At 36.2% G+C, this 24,610-nt stretch overlaps 1 protein-coding gene across 1 annotated transcript in view; it reads left to right on the forward strand.

Annotated features, from left to right (window-relative positions):
* LOC144445718 (zinc finger FYVE domain-containing protein 26-like) overlaps positions 1-24,610 on the forward strand; it is a 50,467-nt gene that overhangs the window by 17,781 nt on the left and 8,076 nt on the right. Inside the window, exons 22-36 of the mRNA XM_078135364.1 lie at positions 165-230; positions 748-927; positions 1,512-1,607; positions 2,497-2,659; positions 4,183-4,404; positions 5,615-5,874; positions 7,702-7,841; positions 8,605-8,660; positions 9,499-9,707; positions 21,061-21,221; positions 21,781-21,957; positions 22,291-22,456; positions 22,966-23,061; positions 23,880-23,939; positions 24,451-24,597. Of these exons, the coding sequence (XP_077991490.1) occupies positions 165-230; positions 748-927; positions 1,512-1,607; positions 2,497-2,659; positions 4,183-4,404; positions 5,615-5,874; positions 7,702-7,841; positions 8,605-8,660; positions 9,499-9,707; positions 21,061-21,221; positions 21,781-21,957; positions 22,291-22,456; positions 22,966-23,061; positions 23,880-23,939; positions 24,451-24,597 (2,199 nt within the window). The remainder of the gene's footprint in view (positions 1-164; positions 231-747; positions 928-1,511; positions 1,608-2,496; positions 2,660-4,182; positions 4,405-5,614; positions 5,875-7,701; positions 7,842-8,604; positions 8,661-9,498; positions 9,708-21,060; positions 21,222-21,780; positions 21,958-22,290; positions 22,457-22,965; positions 23,062-23,879; positions 23,940-24,450; positions 24,598-24,610) is intronic.

A 24,610-nucleotide genomic window follows, 5' to 3' on the forward strand; every position in this document is an offset into this window, starting at 1 on the left:
TCAGTGTCTCTTTATTGTCTGATCAGTGACGATGAAATCATACCATCATTGTTTTAGTGTTAAATTCAAAGAATCAGCTGAGCAAGAAGTTTCATTTTTACCTATATGAATACCATTAGCCATTGATAACTGACACTGTATTATGTATTTTATGCATCTTGCAGAGTATTGAAGAGAAATATCTAGCACATGTGTTATCAGATCACAGTAATATAATGAAGGCATATCAGGTAATGTCAATTTTCTGTAGTTCTACAGGTATGATATCTAAATGATATAAACTATAGAAATGTGACTGTAGTTATCTTTACTAGTTTATCTTGTATAAACGTGTTACCTATACTCTCATTATGCTTGAACCAAGGAATTACTATCCCACAAATGCAATGATATAATTATGAATATATCCCTTGCATTGTTATAGATTGTATTGAAACCTGGTGATTTTGATCATCCAAAAAAGTCAGTGAGATTTACATAGTTCAGAAATAATGTGACATCACAGTAATTGTTTACAGTGATGTATTTCCTACCGTATGCCAAATCAGTTCTCATGACCTCTCACACCAACTTCATACTCAGCTATGACCTTTGACCTCCCAACAACTTAAACAGCCAATCAGTGATCAGAATGACAACAGTGCAAGTAGTAGCTGTGTAACTTACATTATTGAAATTTCTGCCTTACATCTTGACAGCTTTGTATAGGACGGAAGTGTTGAAATTATGAAATTGTTTAAATTACAGATACTGGAGGAATACTCGGATGAAAGTGCTTGTAAGGCTGTATGTGAGGCTGTCCTACCCTCTCTGAGTGGTAACTTTCCATGTACAGTGTTTCTGTCAGAGTACATGTTAACAAGACTTTCTTCTCAACTGTCAGTTGAACAAATGGCAGAATTACAGTGTATTCACATGGGAGCAAAGGTCAGCATACCACTCAAATTTAAGTTTTATTGCTAGGATAAGGACAGATAGCTGCTAAAATATACAAAATATACAGGATGATTTAGATCACTTTTTAATCCAAAACTGAAAATGATTTGCCGAGTTTGATCTGCTTTTCCTAGAATTGTTTTTCTTCAGAAATCTTGTATCATAAAGACAGATATTCATATTTGTATTGGATCATTGTAAAGCAGTAAACACAGACTTTAAGGCATTGACATACTGTCTAGTTCACTCAAAATGAGTTCTTTCTTATATAGCGCCCTCTCTGGTAGGTTCTTTTAAATATGATTTCCTCTGTTCACTTTAGTTCAACTAAAATTCAAGTGAAATAAATTAGTTTCAAAAATGTTATTTATTGTGATTTCAAAACATAAAATATATACTCACATTCATTATTTTCTTCTGAAGTGTTGTATCCCAAACTTTATTTCATATTAAATGTTAGTCACTAAACACGGTATATGTATTTACTATCATTGCAAATGTTTATACATCGATAGTTAGCATATACATTACTTGACGAGTCTTATGTGCCATGATTTTTCTTCACCATATCATAGGCATTGTTGTGTTTACCGGAACCAGTTCAACAAGATTATGAAGAGTTGGTTTCCAAACCAAAACTAATCCTAGAACAGCTCTTTATGAACATCAAGGTAAAGTGAAAATACTTGAAGTATATGTATTTTTGATTGATTTTGTGTCCCATTGTGTTCTAACATGATGTGAAAATCTGTCAAATACCAAAAGAAATAGCTATTTCCATGGCTAGAAACAAATTTTACATATCGCAAACCTCAGTAGATATGACAATGAACACATATTGCCTGGCCATGAGGGCTATAGCACCCGTTTATTAACTCTGAGGGACTGTGAGTTACCAGAATCATATGCTATTTGCTATATGAAATAGCATGTGATTCTGGTAACTCACAGTCACGAGGGGATAATGAACGGGTGCTATAGCCCAAATATAGGCCAGGCAATATGTGTTTTATAATATACCTCATGCTGTGAACTCGCGGTGGCAGACGACATCGTCAGAAGCTGCCATTTTGACCTGCTTTGAACGAGCGGTGGTCACGTGACCATGTAAAAGTTGATGGAACTATTTCCCTAGGGAAATAGTCATTCTATTTTCCTATCACGTGACTGATTCTAGCGAATCATGGCACAGCATTATCACCAGGTATATTATAATGTAATCTATGCTTGACCTTGTTCTAGCACCCTCTACGACAAGCAAAAATGGTGGGAATCAGGAGATATTCGTTTTTAGCCTATCGCTAGTTACAATGTGTTGTGTCTTCATATTGTAAAAGAGAAATATTAGTTGTTCTGTCACAGTTTACTTTTGCTAGGGATTATTCTTCAACTGATAAAAACATAAATGATGTACTATGTGTGTTATTTAGCTTACTTGGTACAATGTGGTCTTTTCAGATTTAGAAAATACATGCGTGAAAATAATAATTGTAATCTTTAGGTTTTTCAAACATTTTGAATCAAAGTTCAACATGATGATATTTCTTTATCCGTAACTAGGTTGACTTAGCATGCAAAGTGTTGGAATCTCTACAAAGTGATATATCGGGACCAGAGTGTTTGTCACTGGATTGCAATGAGGAATCTCTGGATAGTCTTATATTGGAGTATGCAGGCAAAGCACTGGACTTTCCAGTGGTGCAGGATCAACAGCTGATATCAGGTAGAGGTTATATGGAGGGGCTAGGAGTCAAACACACTGTGTGTACTTATCACATTAGCATGAGACTCAGAACATATACAACTGAAAATCATTTACAATTTTCATCATCACACAGAAAATTAATATAATAAACTAATTTTTTTTTTTTTTCCATCTAGTCAGTAAGTAAATAGATGTTCATTGTAAACATAAAAAACTATTAGTAATAGCAAAAACCATATATAAAGTTTCAGTAAGATTTACGAAAGTGGCAAAACAACACAAAATAACTAGTTTCTTGGAGAGCTCAAAAAAAAAAGGTCTTCAAATAAAAGGATATATTCACTGCACTGGGACAGTGAATTCCAAGTTTGTCCAGATTGAAAAAAAAATATATCAGTGGCAAGAAAACTTTGGTGAACTTTGGAATGTATTTAGCCCCCGAAGGGGATGCTATTACAGTGGGTGCCGTCCATCCGTAATACATCATTTTGTCAGACATTCAGTATCTGATTTCTTTTAAACCTGACACAAAGGCAAAATATTTGTTTTTTGCTATTATTCAAATTTGACCGAATTGTAGCCACATTTGTAGTTTAAAAATCATTTAGTTACTGCATAACTCAAAAACTGTAATACATAGCGACTCCATTCAAGTGTCTAACCCATATTATCAGGTGCAAGCTATCTTTGAAGACCTTGACCTTCGACCTTGACATTCAGAGCTAATTATCAAAATCAAGCCAATTACTGCCTCCCACAGACACATTGTAGTGTTTACATATTGCCAATTTTTAAAAAAAAATCATGTTTACAAGTAATATTGAAGAAAAGAAGTATACTGAATCGCAGCCATATTTGTACAAGACAGTCACTATATTTAATACTGCATAACTAAACAACTTCAATGATAGACTCTATTCATAGACCAATAAAATTAAGTTATAACTTACATATTGCAGACACTTTGTAGCAACTATATGTGGCTATTGTCTTTTAGATCACATCTATAGATAATGCAGAATCAGATAAACATACACATGCATTACTTTTGGTGCTCATATCACTTTTAACTCAATGGCAGCCATATTTGTAGTGAGTAATCATGATTTACATGTGTACCAATTAACTCAAAAACGTTAATACATTAAAGTGTCTATTTGAGGGGCCTACGTCTTCTAAGAAGACTTGTTTCTACTTCCAATACTATCTGTCGTTTGTAATTTTGGTATTATAAATCTGATTTCATTACCATTTCGTTGCAATGAAAATTCATGTATGTAAAGTACTACTACTGTTGTAAATAGCAAGAACTAACACTGCATGGCATTAATATCAATATATACATCCATTGACAAATGCAGATAATTTTCATAATAATTATAATTCTTGAATTGAAAAGCCGTGCTCAGCAGAGCATACTGTCAGGCAAAATTTGCTCAGTGCAGCACAATCTTCTCCACAAATGTACAACTTAACTCTAAGCGATATCTTTAAAGCCAACTCTGAAAAATTCTTGTCAACTCTCTGTAATTTGCATGCAGAACTTGAAAGCACATTCATTCAAAGTGTTGTTGCCAATCCGATGTGTTATGAGCAGCCTATATCCATCCATTCATCTTCATTGACATCATCAGCCGCTGCGCCAATGACATCATCACCCACAAAATCTATGACATCATCAGTTGCTGTGCCAGTGTCCACTTCACCCACAAAATCTATGACAACATCTCCACCAAGGCAAATAAGGAGAACCCATGATAAAGGTATTTGCATATATCATTATTAAAATATAAAATATCACGTTTGTGTGTGATCAATAAGTTTTCATGTAATATTTTCTTTGTTCATCTATGGAAAATCATCATTAGTATATTGTTATACGGAAAATTGTGACATCACATGTATTGAATTGGTGGAGGAAGATACCTTTCAGGTCATAACATGTGAGTTGTCATATCAATACACTGTATTACCATCAATAAATGGATCACCAGGTAATGTTATTTTGAGCTGTATGTAGGGGGCTTTGCATGCATGCATGCATTTGTGTATGTTTGTGTATGTATTGTATGTTCATGTGCTTGTGTGTGTGTGTGTGTGTGTGTGTGTGTGTGTGTGTGTGTGTGTGTGTGTGTGTTTGTGTGTATATTTTTATATATGTGCATCAGTGTGCCCTCTAATGATAGCCAAATTTTGTTGTCATGAGTCAAAATGATAAAAACTGGCATTTCTTGTGAGTCACAACATACCGTAGTAAGAGATAGGGGTACACCAAATTTTGGTGCGCCACTAGAAATTGTGTGCGTCAGTGACACGTCAAATTGGCTTAGAGGACACACTGATGTGCATCATCACTGTGCATGTGTGTATCAGTGTGCCTTCTAGTGACAAGCAGAATGTTTTGTCGCAGATTAAAATGATAGAAACTGAGTTATCACATGTTTGTCACCACATAGTAGGAATAGGGAACACCAAAGTCTGTGAGTATGAGCCACAACAAATTGTTGGAATGTGCATTATTGTTGTGTCAAATTTGCTTAGAGGGCACATAGGTATGTACCGTGGATGTGTGTATACATGCTTGTGTGTGTTTGTAGTTACTTTAGTGCATCTGTGTATGTGCTAGTGCAGTATATGTATGTTTGAATGAGCATGGTAATGAGTGTATTGTGTATTAGCTCTCATATACAAAAAGATAGAATTCAATTCATATAGCTCAGTTTAATCAAACTATTTCTAGCGAATGGTTCTGTCAATATCAATTTCAGAAATGGTTGAAATGAAAATATTATTATAGTATTTAATGCAATATATTTACATTCATTAAAAATAGTTTTACAACAGTACATTTTAGGAAAAATTTTGTATGGTCTCAAAAAATATCAATTTTGTTATCTGAGAAAGTGGTTTAAATGATGGCTTAACTTTTACTGTCTTACTGTTGACTACACCATTCTCATTTGTGATAAAAAGGGAGAAGTCCAACTCCAAGTTACACAAGACCCAGTAGTTCATATGAAGGTAGAATGAGTCCTGGTGGGTCACACAGTAAACGTAGCAGTACAAGAACCAGTCCAGTTGGGTCTGCTACAAAGAAATCATCCATGGATGCATTTGGGCAAAGAAGCAATGAGGTGAAAAATCTACCTCTAGTTCCCCCAAGACAGGCAGATTGGGTACCAGATAGTGCTGTGACTACTTGTATGGTGTGTAAAGTTGAACGGTTTAGTATGGTAAGTGTTGGGTACTAGACAGTGCTGTCACTCTCTCACAGTCTGATAATACAAAGTTTGGTAAGGCCTAATAAAAAAATTGTGTGGTTCCAGTTACACGCAATTTTAGAATAGATGGGGTAGGTAGATTTTTATTTTATTTTTTATTTTTTATTTTTATTTGTGTGTGTGTGTGTGTGTGTGTGTGTGTGTGTGTGTGTGTGTGTGTGTGTGTGTGTGTGTGTGTGAATGTCAAGTCAGGTTTTCCATTGTTTTCCAAATGGTCTCTGTGTTGTTTATTTCTTCCTATCAGATGTACAGCTATTATAGATTGGAAGAAGTTTTATTTTGTCTCTTTAAATTGATGTCAGTTTCCACAACCATTATTTCTTGTGAGACTTCACAATTTTTGTGATTTTGTTATTTTTTTCTCGAATACATAAAAAAAAAAGTTTAGGGTCACCAGTGAAAAGATAGGTGAGGTCGTGTAACCGGAACCAAACAATAATTTTTTTTAGACCTAATTAGAAAACTACATTATACATACGGTAACTGTTGATTTTTGTAAACACTAGTAACAGCTTTTGCATAATGATATGAACCATCCTACTTATTTTTTTAATGCGTCCGTGCGTCCGTCCGTCCGTCCGTCCGTCCGTCCGTCCGTCCGCAGCCGTTTCTTGGAGATGCCTGTACCGATTTTTTTCAAACTTGGTACAGGGGCAACATGCTATGGCATACATATGCACGTCAATTTGTTTTATGATACGATCCAATATGGCCGCCTAGCAGCCATTTTGTTTGTGAATTTTCCCTGTCTAAAGCCATAACTCAGACATGCTTGAACAAATCTCATTCAGAGTTGGTATTAGGACAGTGTTCTATGGCATATATGTGCATATTCATTGTTGTCATGATATGATCCAATATGGCCGCCTGGCAGCCATTTTGTTTGTGAATTTTCATGTCCAAAGCCATAACTTAGACATGCTTGAACAGATCTCATTCAAAGTTGGTATTAGGACAGTGTTCTATGACATACATGTGCATATCCATTTTCATTGTGATACGATCCAATATGGCTGCCTGGCAGCCATTTTGTTTGCAAATTTTCCATGTCCAAAGCCATAACTCAGACATGCTTGAACAGATCTCATTCAAAGTTGGTATTAGGACAGTGTTCTATGACATACATGTGCATATCCATTTTCATTGTGATACGATCCAATATGGCTGCCTGGCAGCCATTTTGTTTGCAAATTTTCCATGTCCAAAGCCATAACTCAGACATGCTTGAACAGATCTCATTCGAAGTTGGTATTAGGACAGTGTTCTATGACATACATGTGCATATCCATTTTCATCATGATACGATCCAATATGGCTGCCTGGCAGCCATTTTGTTTGTGAATTTTCCATGTCCAAAGCCATAACTCAGACATGCTTGAACAGATCTCATTCAGAGTTGGTATTAGGACAGTGTTCTATGACATACATTTGCATATCCATTTTCATATTGATATGATCCCCCATACCCGACCAATCCTTTATTGTTGTAGGCATGTTCCATGTCCGACAAGCAGACACAACATATCTAAGTCTGTTTGATTTAGGTTCACAAGTGTTGTTGCGTGATCAGAGTAGTGCTAATTCCTTAAAACCCAATCATAGCGGGGACTATGTCATTCTCAATGGCTTGTAAAGTCTGGTTTCTGCTTAAATTGCAAGTGAATGGAATGAGAAATTTAATGAAATTTGACCAAGCTAACATGACATGGAATCCCATTTTTTAATTTACAAGCTATTCACAAGCTCACTTTAATAATTCAATGTTGTTTTGTACCCTAGTTCAATCGTCGGCATCATTGTCGTCGTTGTGGTAGGGTTGTATGTTCTACTTGCTCTGAACGTACGTCTATTGTCCCTGGATATGGAGATGTTCCAGTCAGGATATGTGATGACTGCTTTGATCAATTTGTCACTAAAAAGTAAGTATTCTGGTTTAATTTCATCAAAGAGACAATATTGGGGAGAGAGAGCAAGCATATTATTTCAATTCTCATTGAAGTTACCTCTGGTTAGCGATATCACAGCTGTAGGAAATTCATCATCAACAAGTATCATGCAATGACATTGACTGCATTTTATACACAATTGTATTCGTTTCAATCTGAAAACCATGAAATGTGTTTGAAGTTCCTGTACATAGTATTAACTATACTATAAATGTAAATTTAAGAGAAATTTAAGAAATCTTTGTTTCATTGACTGTAATTCAATTCTTTGAAAATTATAATTTTAATAAGAAGTGAATATTCAGTGTGCATCTAATAAATATTCATCTCTGCTAAGACCCATGATGCAATGGTGCACCTTTGAAAGAACAGTAGAGGTGAAACAGACTTTCAATTTAGTGTTTATTGACAACTGAGTGAAAATTATGTGATGTGAAATCATGAAATGACTCTCCAGAACACAAAGATTATGAAATATGAAATATGAAATATGTATTTTCTGGAATGGTTTTTCCCTTAAGTCCAACAAGTGAGTACATGAACTTTGAGATGGACTGAAACTTTGAGAACAAAGTAACATCAAGTCAGTTGTCACATTACCTGTTCACTGAACCATCCCATAATATGGTTTAGTTTCACAGAAGAGAAACATTTCAAAGTAGGGAAAGTTTAGTGCTAGCTTTGAATATTTTGTGAAGTATATATGACATGACTTGTATTATTATAATCTCTACAGGTCATATGCTATCTCACCAGAAGAATTGGAGGAAAAACTACAAGAGAAATTAACAGGTTAGTTAATAGACAGATAAAAATTAAGAAATTCAGACCTTGTGTAAAATATAGAATTTTGAAAAGAGAAATGTAAGAATGCCCAAAGACTACACATAACAGTGAAATCACATCAAATATATGAGGACATTGTTGTCAAGTCCTTTGAAAGACTATGAACTAAGATACAAGCCATCTAAGACTTGCTTTTTAGTGCAAAGTGAACTTATAATTCATCTATGGTTTGGTCTGGAGGATTGTTGAAAAAACCAAACCCCATTTGATTACTAGTTGCCAAGTCAGTTGAAAGACTGTAAAATTAATCATGTGATGATTTAGAATCATTATATTGAAAAATGAATAGTTGTAGAATTATCAAAAATATCTTGGAGGTTGTACTAAGTTTAGCGACTTTATTATCTACAACTTTTACTCTTTTTAATAACTCTGTACCGGTAGTATTTTTTAACTTTGCTAGACTGTCCCTCTAAAAATGTATGCCCAAAGATACGCCATGATGACAAGCAGTGCCTTGGTGATGATTTGTACAAGTTGATGTATTCGAGCTCCTATGTAAAGTTGGCTAGACTGTCCCTCTAGTGTAAAGCCTTTACATTTTTGTTCCTACACACATTAAATGTCGGAATGCAAAATTCTGAGTTATAGGTATCATACAAAATATACGGTAATATTGATATTTAACATTGATTATACATGTACCAAACTGACATTTGAAGCTTGTATTGTGTACTTACTGAAAATCATTAATTGTGCCAATGAACTGTGAAAATGATGGCTTCATCAATGATGATGTTTCAACAGTAATGATTGATCCCAATTGATGTATTTGATCTGTCAGATGGTGGTCTTCGAAGAAGCAGTCCCAAGGTACTGACACCATATTTATCTAGTCATGGTAGTGCAGTGACTCCTGTTGTACCAGAGGAAATAACAGAACTGATGGAACCTCAAGATTGGATGTCTCAACAAAAACCACTCAAGACATGGAAACTATTAACAGATGATATCTACAATGCTACAATTAGGGATGAGTTTTATTATGAACAGGTATGTGTTAGTCACAACAATCAACAGTATAATATTAAATATTTTATTCTCAAACTTATATTTATTCTAACATTTTACAATGTAAAGGTATATAGAGAAGGAATATGTATGGGAGTACATATAGGAAGGAGGTGCTTATTTTCAGTGCTGTTGAAGAAAGATTTGGTAGTGCTACAATAGGGATCGTATTTATTTATTTATTTATTTATTTATTTATTTATTTATTTGTCTGTCTGTCTGTCTGTCTGTCTGTCTGTCTGTCTGGCTGGCTGGTTGTCTGTCTGTCTGTCTGTCTGGCTGTCAGGCTGGCTGGTTGCCTGTCTGTCTGTCTGTCTGTCAGTCTGTCTGTCTGGCTGTCTGTCTGGCTGGCTGGCTGTCTGTCTGTCTGTCTGTCTGTCTGTCTGTCTGTCTGTCTGTATGTCTCTGTCTGGCTGGCTGTCTGTCTGAACCATCTATGTTTGCCTGTGTCAGTTGCAATATATTTTATAACAAATGTGGATAAATTTTTCAAATTACCCTGAAGCTGACAATTCTTCCTATTACTGTTACATCAGATGTTGGAACGTGTGATAGCATTATGAACAACATATCGGTTGATAACTCTAACCCTGTCAGAATTAGGCTTCTTCATAGCAAGTTAGAATATTGTTATGCTCAACAACTAATATTCTCTGTGGTATGTCATTGGTGACAGCAATCCCACACTGCATATGTACTCTGTGATTTCTGTCCGAGAGTATTTCACACACAAATCTACCTGAACGTGTGTGTATTTCTTTGTCAAATTTAAACAACAAATGTAGATGTTGTCATATTTGTCAACTGAAATATCTTTCTCATCCCTTATATAACCACCAACTGCGTTACATGCAAGTAACTGTTCTCCATCAGCACTCAATACCATCATGATGGTTGGAAATTTAGTACGAGATTTAACCAATATCACATGACCTTGGCTGTTAATGGTAACAAAAAGACTGACATAATTACTTCTTAGTTTCGCTATGCTATTGATTAGAGGTACACTGAAACACTTTACATAATTATAATCACTGCTATGACATTGAAACATGTGTACCATATGTTCAATATCAGTCACATACAATGTCTTTGTTTTGTCATTCATGGCAAGGCTGTATGTATTTGTTCCTATCTCCTTGACTCCTACAACTTTGATAAGGTTTCCATCTAAATCATACTCAAGTACAGGATGTTCAGTACAACCAGTCATCAAACATGTATTATTAGCCGAGATAATAACTTTCCTTGGACAGCACTGAGTACATTTCAGTGATAATTGTACATGTGTTTCTTTACTCAGTTGTTGATTGAATATGTACATGTACATGAAAGGATTAGGATTTTCACATTGATCATAGCCAACAACTACAACTTTGCCTTCACTGGTGACTGCTATTGAAGGTTTGTAACGTCTATAATACCAATTCCTACTATTAGTGTAACCATGAAAGCTTTTACCTTCATATTGTATTCTTTTGACGTTATAATATGGCACTATATTCTCAGTACATGGTGACCCTGTGATATCTTTATTTCGTAACCTTACCGATAATTCATGAACACCTGTTTTAACAACTTGAAATGTAACTCTGTGTGTTCGTTCACGTTGCAATGACTGCTCAGAGTCTAAACATTCTATGTCTAACTTCTGTACTTCACCATCACTGTCTTTCAGTGTAGCTTCTAACCCTTCAGAACCATAAATGAGATCACCATTGTAATTCTTTGCACAAATATCACAACTCAACATGTCATACTTTCTCAGAGGGAGTTCACGTTCTCTTTTGTCACAAACTCTTGAATGTGACGGAAGAGCAGGAATATACAAATCAAGTTTTCCATCAGAATACTGAAGCTCGGCAACAATATCGTAATGCTTTTGAAATGTAGTCTGTAAATGACAACTTGAATGTTCCGGAGAATTTGAATGATGAAAATACTGGTTCTTGTATATTTGTTCTAAACGTCCATGCATACACTTATACTCTGTTAGGAGTTTGGTATTACTTTCTTGTTGAGAAAGCTGTTGTAGATAGTTGAGTGTTTCTGACATCTTTTTTACATTCTCATCCAAAATCTTTACATCTTTATTAATATCTGCTTTCATTTTGTCATACTGATGTCTTAGTTTATTAGTGAGTTTTCTCTGTTTGTGTCCTGCATTTGTCAGATGTCTTATTCATTCTTGTTTCTCTTCAAAGTCCTGTGTTAGTAGCTTAGCTGTTGCCTGTGCAGACTGTAAGCTATCCTGTGCTTCAGAAAGTGCTTCTTCTAACTTTGGAATGAATCTAGCCATTTTATCACGGCATAACTTTGCTTCGTCATCTATATCATCTATTTTATGATTTCGATGTTTGGTTTGTGAACACACTGAACAAATTGGTTTAATACAATCTTTGCAATACATGCTTAGGTGGTCATTTTTGTGTTTATCACAATAAATTTTATCTTGTTCCCTAAAATCTATCATCTTTAGAATGGTTTGTACCAGATCCTCAGCTTCTTCTTCTTTACACTTCCAAGCACTAAGATCTACAACATACTGTCTTTGTAACTCACTGTCCATGGGAGTTGTTTTCAGTTCGTCTATGTCATCTTGTTTGGCACCAAGACGTTTGAGTGCATCAGCAATGTCATTCCAGTAACCATGGAAATGGAACTCAGTGACGCTAGTGGTTTTACCATGACAAAGTTTATTACGATAAAACTTAATGCGTGCTATATCAGCTTCTTTACTTCTATCAGATATTGGTGGCAAGTTATCCCATCCAGTCTTTGGTTTCTGTAGATTACAGATATTCCTGAGTAGAACAGTGAGTAGGCTGATGTCAAAGTTCATTGAACTGACTGTTCCAGTCATTGGGTACAGCATGTTCCACTGTTTCTGGTTGATAATTAGAGGTTTCAATTTGCTCAGACTTGTTTTGTTGTTATACTGAGTAAGTACATCTGTCAGAGTATCAGGTGGATGAATCTTATTAAAAACTTCTCTTAAAGCTCTGGTACCACCATCAATCAGAAGTCTACATAACCTGGCATAGTTGGTCTTTTCAGATGATGTCTTTAATTCTGTGGTGAGGTCAAAGTTCACTGCCATCTTTTCTGTAAGTTCAATAATGAAAAGTGACACAGTATTCTGTTGAATGGAAGAAGAAGAATGCCGTTGTCTTTTCAGCCAGAGTTTAACAATGAGTTTGATAAATGAGAGAGAGTGTGGATTCTAAGTTATATCCTACACAGTAGTGTCCAAAGTCTGTGCAGAGTTACTAATTTCCACTTTTTTATTTCATCAAATATTGTGTTTCTTGTTTCCAGTCTGAATTGTTGTTGCCATTATGACAAGAATTTGAGAGTAGTGTTATTTTATTAGCACTTCCATCCTAAGATTGGGACAAGAATAATAATAATCTGTAACTGACTCAATCTAAAATGTTGAGGCCAGACTTTGTTTAAATTTTTTGTAATTTTCTGATAGTAGATAGACTTTGACCAATTATTATCTAATGTCCTAGGTGTGACACACACTATAATCAGGTCTGTGCTAGTCTGGATGCCAACATGGTATCAAATCATCTCTAACAGAGATCTTGAATTTCAATGAAGGATAGCACTAGACTAGGTTTGTGTATAGTAATTTCAAATATAGCAAGAAAAATATGTCATGTGGTTGGTTTATATCTTGTTTGAAAGTCATTCACTGAAGATCATACATCTTATACCCAGTCAACATTTAACCACTTTGAACATCATATGACATACATCATTGATTATTATATAACTCACCTGTTGACACTCCTTGAACAAAACAACAAGTTTAGTACTTTGTTATTTACAACACATAGTTGAGTTAATTGTACTGTCGTGAAGATAAAGTGTGTCAACCACACTCAAATAATAATCAGTGTCTAGTATTGTTAGAGTATATGGTGTATTAAAGAATTGTGGTGGAACTAAGGAGAAAAAATAGATTATGTCCCCTATCAGTACTCATTAAACTGCAAGTGTGTGTAGTGGATGATCCGTTCAAAGTCTTTTCAAGTCTCATCAAACTTATAAGAAACCTCAAATCTTAAAAATATTGAAAGTCATAAATCTAGTAGTAAGAAGTAAGTATTATAAAAATGCACATGGACTCACCTCATTGACTTGTTCTTCCTTTTCTCTTTCCTCTTTATGGAGACTTGTGAAATGTAGCGATTGTTGTCTTACAGTGCAGAGTCTCTGTGGCTGTTGATGACTACAACTAAAAACATACCACTGAGGGCGTATACAATAATGTAAATATCTGCTGGGTGAGCAAAGTTCAGTACAGTTGAATTTAGTTGAGATTTGTTAAGACTGTCCACTTCCCATAACATCTGATAAGTTTGTAAATCACAGATTTCACAGTCATTATTGCATGGGTGTCATTCAGCCTCAAAAAATGCTGTGATTTTGATATCATCAGTAATATGGTTAATGATTAAAAATCTAATGCTAAGATTACTCTTGAAAGGGATTGTGGGTATTTCAGTGCATCTTACACTCTTAGGAAAAGTTCAGTGGTACTTTGTCCTGTTGTGAAAGTAAATTCCATCTCTGTGTGTCTTAGGGGGTGGAGAGTGGGAGTTGATAATTGAATGGCTTACTACAAGTGTATTATCAAGCACAATGACAAGATCATTTGCATGCAAACAGGTCTACATAGGAGAAATGTCTAATGATATTTACACTTGTATATATTCACTTTCATATCATTATGACTATCAGTTCTACAATTTGCTAATTTAAAAGACTTGTTATCATATCATTTGAGATATGGCTTTGGTATAAGTCAGTCACTCAAGGCTGTGTGAAAATGATGTGTTATGATATTGATTATGAAATATACTCACAGATGGGGGGGGGGGGTACTCCCACCTATTGGATATACGTATATGTGCCACCCTGTGGGGTAGGGTTTTTCACTCTTCTTTTCGCTCTTTCGGTCTAAAATGGGTACTGTCTTTTGGGAGCTAATGAGTCTAAAATGGGGTCCACATTTCACAATTTTATATTTTGTTTGGTCTAAAATGGGGTCCTGGAAGGAGCTAATGTACTTAATAAATTCTCGATGAGTTTGGGAATTTCCCTCCCGCTAATTCACTGGTTGAGATAGCATGCACACCCCCTGAAATGCTTGGTATTCGATATCGGCCCATACTGCATTTTTATGTTAACTGCGCGTGCGCAACATTGCGTTCATCGTTCAACCATGCGCGCAACATTGGTCTAAAATGGGGTCTTCTAAAAAGTTGAACGGTCTAAAACGGGGTATTGGTTTTGGGTCAAAATTGGTCTAAAATGGGGTCTGGGGTTGACAGCATTGGCCACACACCCCTACCAGACCTGGCCAGTGGTTAACCCCCCCCCCCCCCCCCCCCCCCCCCCGGGTCACAGATCTGTCTTGTTAATAACATTGGTGACATCAATAAATAAAACTATACTTTAGATGATTAAACTAATATTACTTATTTACACAAACAGTGAAAATGTGTCTAGTCTACTCCAAAATCTCAGTGCTGTCAAAGTCTTCCAAATTTAGTCAAGGGTCTCCTAAAACAATTGTTGGCTGTAAGACTTTGTGGGTGAGTTACCTCACTGTCAAAGTGTTGAAAAAATCTCAGTCAAAATGTTCAGTCTAGACCAAAATCTTAGTCAAAGTGTTCCGTCTAGGCCAAAATCTGAATGAAAGTGTTCAGTCTAGCTAAATCTTAGTTAGAATGTTTCACTTCCGCTAAAATCTTAATCAAAGTGTTCAGTCTAGGCCAGGTGTTAGAAAAAGTGTTCAGTCTAGGCCAGGTGTTAGAAAAAGTGTTCAGTCCAGGCCAAGTGTTAGAAAAAGTGTTCAGTCTAGGCCAGGTGTCTAGGCCAAAATCTTAGTCAAAGAGTTCAATCTAGACCAAAATCTTAGTCAAAGTGTTCAATCTAGACCAAAATCTTAGTCCAAGTATTCAGTCTAGGCCAAAATCTTAGTCAAAGTGTTCAGTCTAGGTCAAAATCTTATTCAAAGTGTTCAGTCTAGACCAAAATCTCAGTCAAAGTGTTCAGCCCAGTCAATATCTGATAGTCAAAGTGTTCAGTTTAGGCCAAAATCTCAGTCAAAGTGTTCAGTCTAGGCCAAAATCTTAGTCAAAGAGTTCAATCTAGACCAAAATCTTAGTCAAAGTGTTCAGTCTAGGCCAAAATCTCAGTCAAAATGTTCAGTCTAGACCAAAATCTTAGTCAAAGTGTTCTGTCTGGGCCAAATCTGAATGAAAGTGTTCAGTCTAGCTAAATCTTAGTCAAAATATTTCATCTCTGCTAATATCTTAATTAAAGTGTTCAGTCTAGGCCAGGTGTTAGAAAAAGTGTTCAATCTAGGGTATTAGTCAAAGTTAATTTACTAGACCATTTGACACATCTGTTTAAATAGTTTGTCTTGGTTAGAGATCAAATCATTACTACAAAGACTCTATTTGTATATTAATAAACTGTGATGTCAGTCTAACTTTAATATCATCCATTTCACATTGTTCTTATCCTGTACAATTCTTACCATGGCATACAAGATGAAATATCTACAAGTGAAAGTTGATCGATATTTAGGCTTCTTCGTAGCAATGTAGATAACTACTACTGTCAACAACTAAGATTTTCTGTGGTATGTCATCAGTAACAACAATTCCCTGTGGGCTGTACAATCCATGGTCTCTGTCTGTAAGTATTGTGCATGCATATTCACCTGATGGTGTGAATTTCAGCACTTCATAAGGATTTTTTCCACCGTCACAGACATAGATATTGTCATGTTTGTCAACTGAAGCACGTATAAATGAACTTAAGTTTGTGTGAGAGGTAGTAATAGATTCATGTTTATGCTTGCCATCACTGCTTACACTTACTGTGATAACATTAAGAATGTTATAGCCCACTCCAATCAGTATCAGATGTCCTATGCTGTTAATTGTTACACAGATATCTTTTCTATACTGTGCATTTATCGTGAAACGTTGTACATAAATGTACTCACTATCACAACATTGAAACACGTGCACCCGACTATCTTTATCAGTTACATATAGTGTGTTAGTTTTGTCATTCAGGGCAAGACTGTGTACATGTATTGGCATCTCCTTTTCTCCTATGACTTTGATAAAGTTGCCATCCAAGTCATATTCCAGCAGAGGATGGAGGAAACAACCTGTCAACAAACATGTATTGTTAGCAGAAATGATGATTTCCTTTGAACTAGAACGTCGACACTGTTGGCATGTTAGGGATGTCGTCATACTTTTTTCCTTCCTTAGCTCTTGATTTAATATGTATAAGGAAGCAGTAGACCCATTGTTGTTAGTCCTGTCATAACCAAAAATTACAGCTTTACCCTCTCTTGTGACAGCTATTGAAAATTTATAATATGGCGTATCACTTTGAATGCTTGCATCTGCATAGAGTGTTTTACTGACTTTATAATATGGTACTATATTCTCAGTACATGGTGACCCTGAGATATCTTTATTTCGTAACTTTACTGATAATTCATGAAAACCTGTCTTAACAACTTGAAATGTAACTCTGTGTGTTCGTTCATGTTGCAGTGACTGCTCAGAGTCTAAACTCACATACTCTGATGAATGAACTTCACTGTCACTGTCACTGTCTGTCATTGTAGTTTTCAGCCCTTTTAAACTCTCTAACTCTAACTTGTGAACTTCACCTTCACTGTCTTTAAGTGTGGCTTCCAACCCCTCACTGTTGTAAATAAGATCCCCATTGAAATTCTTTGTACAGACTTCAAAATTCAATCTATCATACTTTCTCAGTGGAGGAGAAGGTTCATTTGTTCGTTTAACAGATGAATATTCTGTAAGGGCAGGGATATAGAGATCAAGGTTTCCATCGGAGGACTTGAGTTGAGCAACAATCTTGTCACAATTTACTGACTCTTTCTAAAATGATGACTTCAGACAGTAGTTCTCTGCTTAGATATTGTGGAATTTTCTGGTAGCAGGCTTGTTGCTTTGCCTAAAAAACTGCCGTCACAGTGATTATATATCATCAGTATTTGGTTAATAATTAAAAAATCTAATGCAAAGGTCATGCTTGAAAAGGACTATGGGTACTTCAGTTCAGCTTAGGACACATTTAGTCTAGGTTAGCCAGCCTCTGTTTGGCTTCCACCGGCCCCAGAGAGTGTAGAAGAATACAGAGTCAATGATTATAAGAAAATCATTGCAAGGAGAGGCTGACCCACAACATAACCTCTGTTGTAAAATCACTGTAACCTTATCAAGTTCTTAATCCTGGTCTTGGTAGCGAGTTGACCGGTGTTTGGCGTAGTGGGTAAGGAAAGATAACCAGAGTCGTAGAGTATACTCAAAACACTACATTCTTTATTGCTACATGTGGTACACTAAAGTTACAAGTCAAGTATAATGAATAACCCAACCCCTAATTAATATTCATGTACCTGCTCATGAATAGTATTGCGATGGAATAGGCAGGGCACATGTCACATACCTCCCCCCTTCTTTTGATGAAAACCGGGTTCTTCATCATAAAGGCAGTAACCTAAATTACATAACACTACTGCTATTCCATGTTGGTCAAGCAGGATAATATAGATCTGAGTGTACACAGGGTCACTCTAATGTTTCGCCAAAATACACCCAGTGGTAAGATTGTACTATTGTATCATAGCCTGCTCAACCTCACACATGCTAACTACTCGCACTCTATCTCACATAACTCATGCCATGCCCTGGATAGTGCATCAGCATTCCCGTTATCAATTCCCCGCTTATGCTCTATGGTGAACTGATACTCTTGCAGGACAAGGCTCCAACGTACTAACCTGCGATTTTTACCTGAGATACTACCTAACCAGGTTAGTGGATTGTGGTCGGTTTGTACTGTGAATTCTCTTCCATACAGATATGGTCTCAGAGTTTCCACAGCCCAAACAATAGCTAAGCATTCTTTCTCTATTGTGGGGTAGTTTATTTCACGGGGAAGAAGTTTCCTGCTTATGTACTGAACCGGATGTTCTTCCCCCTGAACATCTATTTGACATAGCACGGCCCCAATACCATAGTCAGATGCATCCGTCTGAACTATGAAGGGTCGATCATAGTCAGGCACACGCAAGACTGGTGATGAAGCCAGACATTCTTTCAATTTAACGAAGGCTTCTTCACATACTTGCGTCCACACGACAACGGTTGCTTTCCCTTTACGAGTCAATTCAGTCAAAGGGTATGCAATAGAAGAGAAGTTTGCGATAAACTTGCGGTAGTATCCTGCCAAACCTAGAAATGATTTAACATCTTGTTTTGTTTCCGGTTTAGGGAATTCCGCCACCGCCTTAACCTTGTCTTCCATTGGCTTTATCAGGCCATTCCCGGCCTTATGTCCTATAAAGGATGCTTGGGATCCCCCTATAAAACACTTAGACGGCTTAGCTGTCAGTCTTGCTTTACGTAATCTCCCAAATAGGCTACGTAGGTGTTTTATATGGTCTTCCCATGTTGGATCATGAGGGGACATATCATCAATATATGCCTCTTCACGAGGTTGGTCCAGCAACTTATTCATCAGTCTCTGAAAAGTGGCTGGTGCATTCTTCATTCCAAAGGGCATGACTGTGAACTCATACAACCCATATGGGGTTACGAAGGCAGATTTCTCCTGAGCACTCTTACTCAGTGGAATTTGCCAATACCCTTTTGTGAGATCTATGGTTGAGATATACTTTGATCCCCCAACCTTTTCCAACAGGTCATCGACCCTGGGCATCGGGTACGCGTCAAATACTGTGACACTATTGAGTTTCCGATAGTCTACACAGAATCTCATCGTACCATCCTTTTTCTTTACTAACACAATCGGAGATGCCCATGGACTTTTAGACTCTCTAATAATGCCTGCTTTCAGCATTTTATCCAATTCCTCCTTTACCGTTTCTTGGACTGCCTGAGGTAGTCGGTAAGGCCATTGGCGAATAGGAGTCGGATCAGTAACCTGTATATCATGTACTACTTGATCTGTACACCCTGGTACATCAGTCAGTACGTCACTGAACTCCTTGAGCATACGCAACAACTCTGTACGTTGCTCAGGAATTAGAGAGTCTGCCAACTCCACATTTTAAGTCCTCTCAACTGCAACCTCTGAGCAAGTCCTTTATCACACGTTGCACCTTGGATAACTATTTCCCTCTGACGATGAAGTCTTCTTTCAATGGTTCCAGATAGCAAACCCCACATGTGTTGTACTATCCCAAAGATCGAACGCCCTTCAATGGTCTTCCACTACTGTTCCACTGTGTCTCAGCTTTAGATGAGTTTCAAATACAGCTTCCGGCTTCTGTGACTTTACCACGTGTATAAGCTCACACCAGAATTCCACACAGTACTGTATTAAACTCCACCTCTTGACTGCAGACCAAACTACACCGAGTTTCTCAGCAAACAGCAGTTAATTTTCAGGATCACCAAGATCTTTGTTTTCATCCAATTTACAGCACTTCCTTCTGAAGTATCTACTGACTCCGTTGGATTTCTTAGTTTCTGTAGCAAAGTTCAGTTTTGTCCGTAGAGTGTACTCACTCTGGTTTCTTCACAATTCCATGAAAAGTCCGTCTTTCATGAAAAAATCCCAGCGCTGATCACCAATGTAACCTTATCAAGTTCTTAATCCTGGTCTTGGTAGCGAGTTGACCGGTGTTTGGCGTAGTGGGTAAGGAAAGATAACCAGAGTCGTAGAGTATACTCAAAACACTACATTCTTTATTGCTACATGTGGTACACTAAAGTTACAAGTCAAGTATAATGAATAACCCAACCCCTAATTAATATTCATGTACCTGCTCATGAATAGTAATGCGATGGAATAGGCAGGGCACATGTCACAATCACATAGTAGCAACTCTTGCTGAGAGTATTTTGTTTTATCTTCTAATGAATATGAGTTTCAAAAATTTTATATCATGATAACTGGAATGTTAATTAAAGAGTTTAATAATGAAAATTAGAAATCATTTTCATCCAGTCAGAAATTGTATGAGTCTTGTGTTCAAATAACTGACACTGTATTCTTCCAGACTATCTTGGGCAGGCAGAAGCCAGAGGGAGTCTTGGTCACCAAGACCAAGGAAAAGTTCAGTAGAGTTTTAGTGTCTGGAAAGTAAGTTTCATTTGTGTGTGTGTGTATGTGAGTGTGTGTGTGTGTGGGGGGGGGAATGTATGGGTGGCTTATTTTAGGTGCTATAATTGTTAAACAAATGAAATCTTGCACATTGACTTATGAATAATCTCATTTTGATTATTTTCAGGCACCAAGTACATCACTATGTCTATCTATCTTGGATCTCCATAGCAACCCTTTGACCTGTGCACAACAGATACTTGTGTTATGTCGTGATGTGTCTGGCTATCTGAAACCTATCAAACCTGGTGTACCCAATCCAGAAGTGGATTCAAATCTAGTCATCAGGTAAAAAAAAATAAACACATGATTACCTCAACACACTCAACCTTTACCATGTCTTAGGGACTCACATGTGAATCTGAAAAGATATGTTGTTGTGTTAGATTTGAGTATTCCGGTAAATGCATCCACGAATCAGTGTTTTCCCTATATTTACACATTGCAGTGGCTTCACGTCATTCACTTAAATATTTTTGAGTGTTATCTAATGAAATTGAAATGATGTGATACTAAAAAAGAAAACCTTTTCTTTGCAAAAAGATATCTTTAAGATGCATCGTCTTTCCTGATCCTGTGGTATAATGACAAATTGTGACATTTGGATTTTTTGACATAATGGACAGATATCTTTAAGGCCTCATTTTGAGTTACAACAGTTTTCTGGCAGAGAAAATGTTCGTCCCAAACAAAACAAAAAATGATCCAATGTTATCTGTATGGCTTCACTGATAAAATAACACTGAGAACCTGGCATTGAAATCCTGATCACTGAGAGCATGTATTGCAAAGGTTGACAAGAAGAGAAGAGAATTTATCTGATATGTTAATACATTGTGTTTTTCAGCATGATTCAGACTTTGTTATTGAATGCCAAAGTCAGATACATGAAGTGTGGTGAGAGTGCTGGTGTTTCACTCTGTGACACATATCTAAGCAGAGTTGATGTCCTTACTATGATGTTGTCATCAAATTATAAAAATATACCAACAATAGAGGAACTGACCAAGCCAGAGTCTGCAAGGTGAGACGAAACTTAATTATGGTCATTTCTTCAAATGCTGGCCGATAAGCATTTTCATCACGACATATTACATGTAAAGTTTCTGAGTATAGCTATGAAATTTAACCCACAAAAATAGACATGGATTTTGTTCTGGATTTTGCTATAATGTCAAATTTATACTATAAGGAATGAACCAGTACCTGATATGTTATAACATTGTGTGCAGCATGATTCAGAAATTGTTATCAAATTCCAAAGAACGGTAAATGAAATGTTATAGTCTATAAATCTGTAGTGGCTGATAGTGGTATAATATAAATGTCTTGATTTACTGCTCTCTGTATTACACAGACGTATCAGAGATAAACTGCTGCAGGATGAAAGGTTAGATCTAGCCTTAGAAATGTGTACAAAGTGTGGAATTGATGGAACAGCAGTCTGGGCAGCATGGGGTATGGCACACTTAACCACGGGGGAATATCAACAAGCTAGGGAGAAATTCTCCAGATGTCTCAAGGTAAAGGAACTTCCTGTAAATTGAAATTGTTTGGTACCTGCAGTAGAATTTGCATCACCTCGGCATACAGTATATCAACCATCATTTGTTTTCTTGGTCAACACCATTACTTCTGCTCAACACACTCCAGATGCATTATTATTGGCATATGTGAGAATAAGTCGACCTTCTTGTTCTTTAACCCTCTAGCATGAGATGAAATGCTATTGAAGCTACCAAGAATTCTGAAACACAAAACACATGAGAGATAAATATTAATCATCAATAATAACAATGCCTTTGAGTTGCAGATACAGTAGATGTAGTGCTCAACTCGATGTATTTGATGTAAAATTATGCAATCTGGCAGTAGCACAAACTTGTTTTTGAAAAGTTAATATTATTCAATGTCTGTTTAATAGAAACCAGACAGTAGAAAAACTTAGAATCACTGACATTGAAACATTCTATCATAATGGTGACATGTTTTTAGTGTATCTTTACATTATAATGTTATTTTGTTATCTCAGGTACCTTCTGACCGAAATCAGATCCAAAAACAGCCACCATTACTGAGTGATATCATCAGTTTCTTGGAGGAAAGGCCAGAGACTGGTACCCCAAAGGTAAGTTACTTGTAAACACAGGGAAATAAAGGTGATTTGTATCAGAGTTTTTTTTGTCTTTTATTTCATACCATCATGTTTTTAAAAAAAATCCATGTATAATCAGGAAAGTACTTAAGTCTTTATGATGGATTTATTAAAATAGGTTCCTGAATGTAGATGGATAAGCACACATAATTTATTTCAAAGATGAGAGGTATGTGATGTGTGTTCAAGAGATCTACTGAAATAAAAAAGAATGCCCCATGTATATTAAGCATATGTTTTTTACAGTGTGATTTTTATATCTCCATTCTTGTGAAAATGTATTGGGTTTATTTTATCGGAATACAGATATTTTTCTGCAAAAAAAACCCCATAAATGTAATAAATGAATAAGTTTATTGACAACTTTGTGCAAATGTTACAGTTCAGGTGGTCATAAGTGTAAACACTTTTGCATTGTCTGTTCTGTATGAAATCTATTTACTGTGTGTGGCTAAAGTTTACACCTGCAATCATGTGAACTGTAACATTTCCACAAAGTTGTGAATAACCTTACTTATTTATTGGGTTGTTTTTTTTGGTTATTTCATATTCTAAAATGGTAGTACATGTAATATTTTATTAAGAAAATAAACAGGAGACGTGATGGTTTGTCATTTTTCATCTTCATGACTGTCTTTCAGAAACTGAAATTAAGATTGGAAATCGTGGAGTGGTTGTCATTTTCAAATAAAAGTAACTTGTACGTATTGTTTCTGGGTTTCTCCATTACATATTGTAAAATCAGTAAATTTCATGTAATTATAAATAAATTCACCTTTTTCACTTTCCAGACTGAAGCATTACTTGCCCCATTGTCATCCATCAAAGACTTAATTAATGATCCAACCAAGGTAATCAGTTGACTGTCTGTTTTAAATAAACCATGCTGTATTGTTAGATTGTGAGTTTCTTGATGTCAATGTTACAGTATAGCTCTGATGTCAAGGACTCGGGAGACAAAGTCATATGGATTATAGCCTTCTATCCAGTCTTCATCTCTTTATGTTTCTATCTTTTGTCTTTTATCTGAAACTACAAGGTGTGTGTCTGTGTGTGTGTGTGTGTGTGTGTGTGTGTGTGTGTGTGTGTGTGTGTGTGTGTGTGTGTGTGTGTGGTAGTGTGGGGTGTAGATGTTTGTCTGTGTGTATATTCATGTGTATCGTTGTTGTAGCAATTTCAGCTTTGTTTACAGTTCATGATTGTTATGTTACATGTTATCATAACTCACTCTGTCCCAGGTGTTGATGAGTATAATGCTTTCATAATGCATCATTTCATGTATAAAGGATACATACTCCTAGACCTGATGAGAAGTTAAAGAAAGTTAAAGTGCTATGAACTGTAATGATTTTGTCCATGCAGGGCTTTCTTATTCAGAATGAGATCGATAAATGCAGCTTTGACGAGTGTATCTATTACCTTCAAACCTATGGTAATCATCTTACTGTGGTAGAATTCTACAGAAAGCACAAATATTTACCTCAAGCACTGCAGTACATTATTGAAATGGTGAGTTTATAGC

The sequence above is a fragment of the Glandiceps talaboti genome, chromosome 2 (genome assembly GCF_964340395.1).
Source record: "Glandiceps talaboti chromosome 2, keGlaTala1.1, whole genome shotgun sequence".
In the NCBI taxonomy this organism is placed as follows: domain Eukaryota; kingdom Metazoa; phylum Hemichordata; class Enteropneusta; family Spengelidae; genus Glandiceps; species Glandiceps talaboti.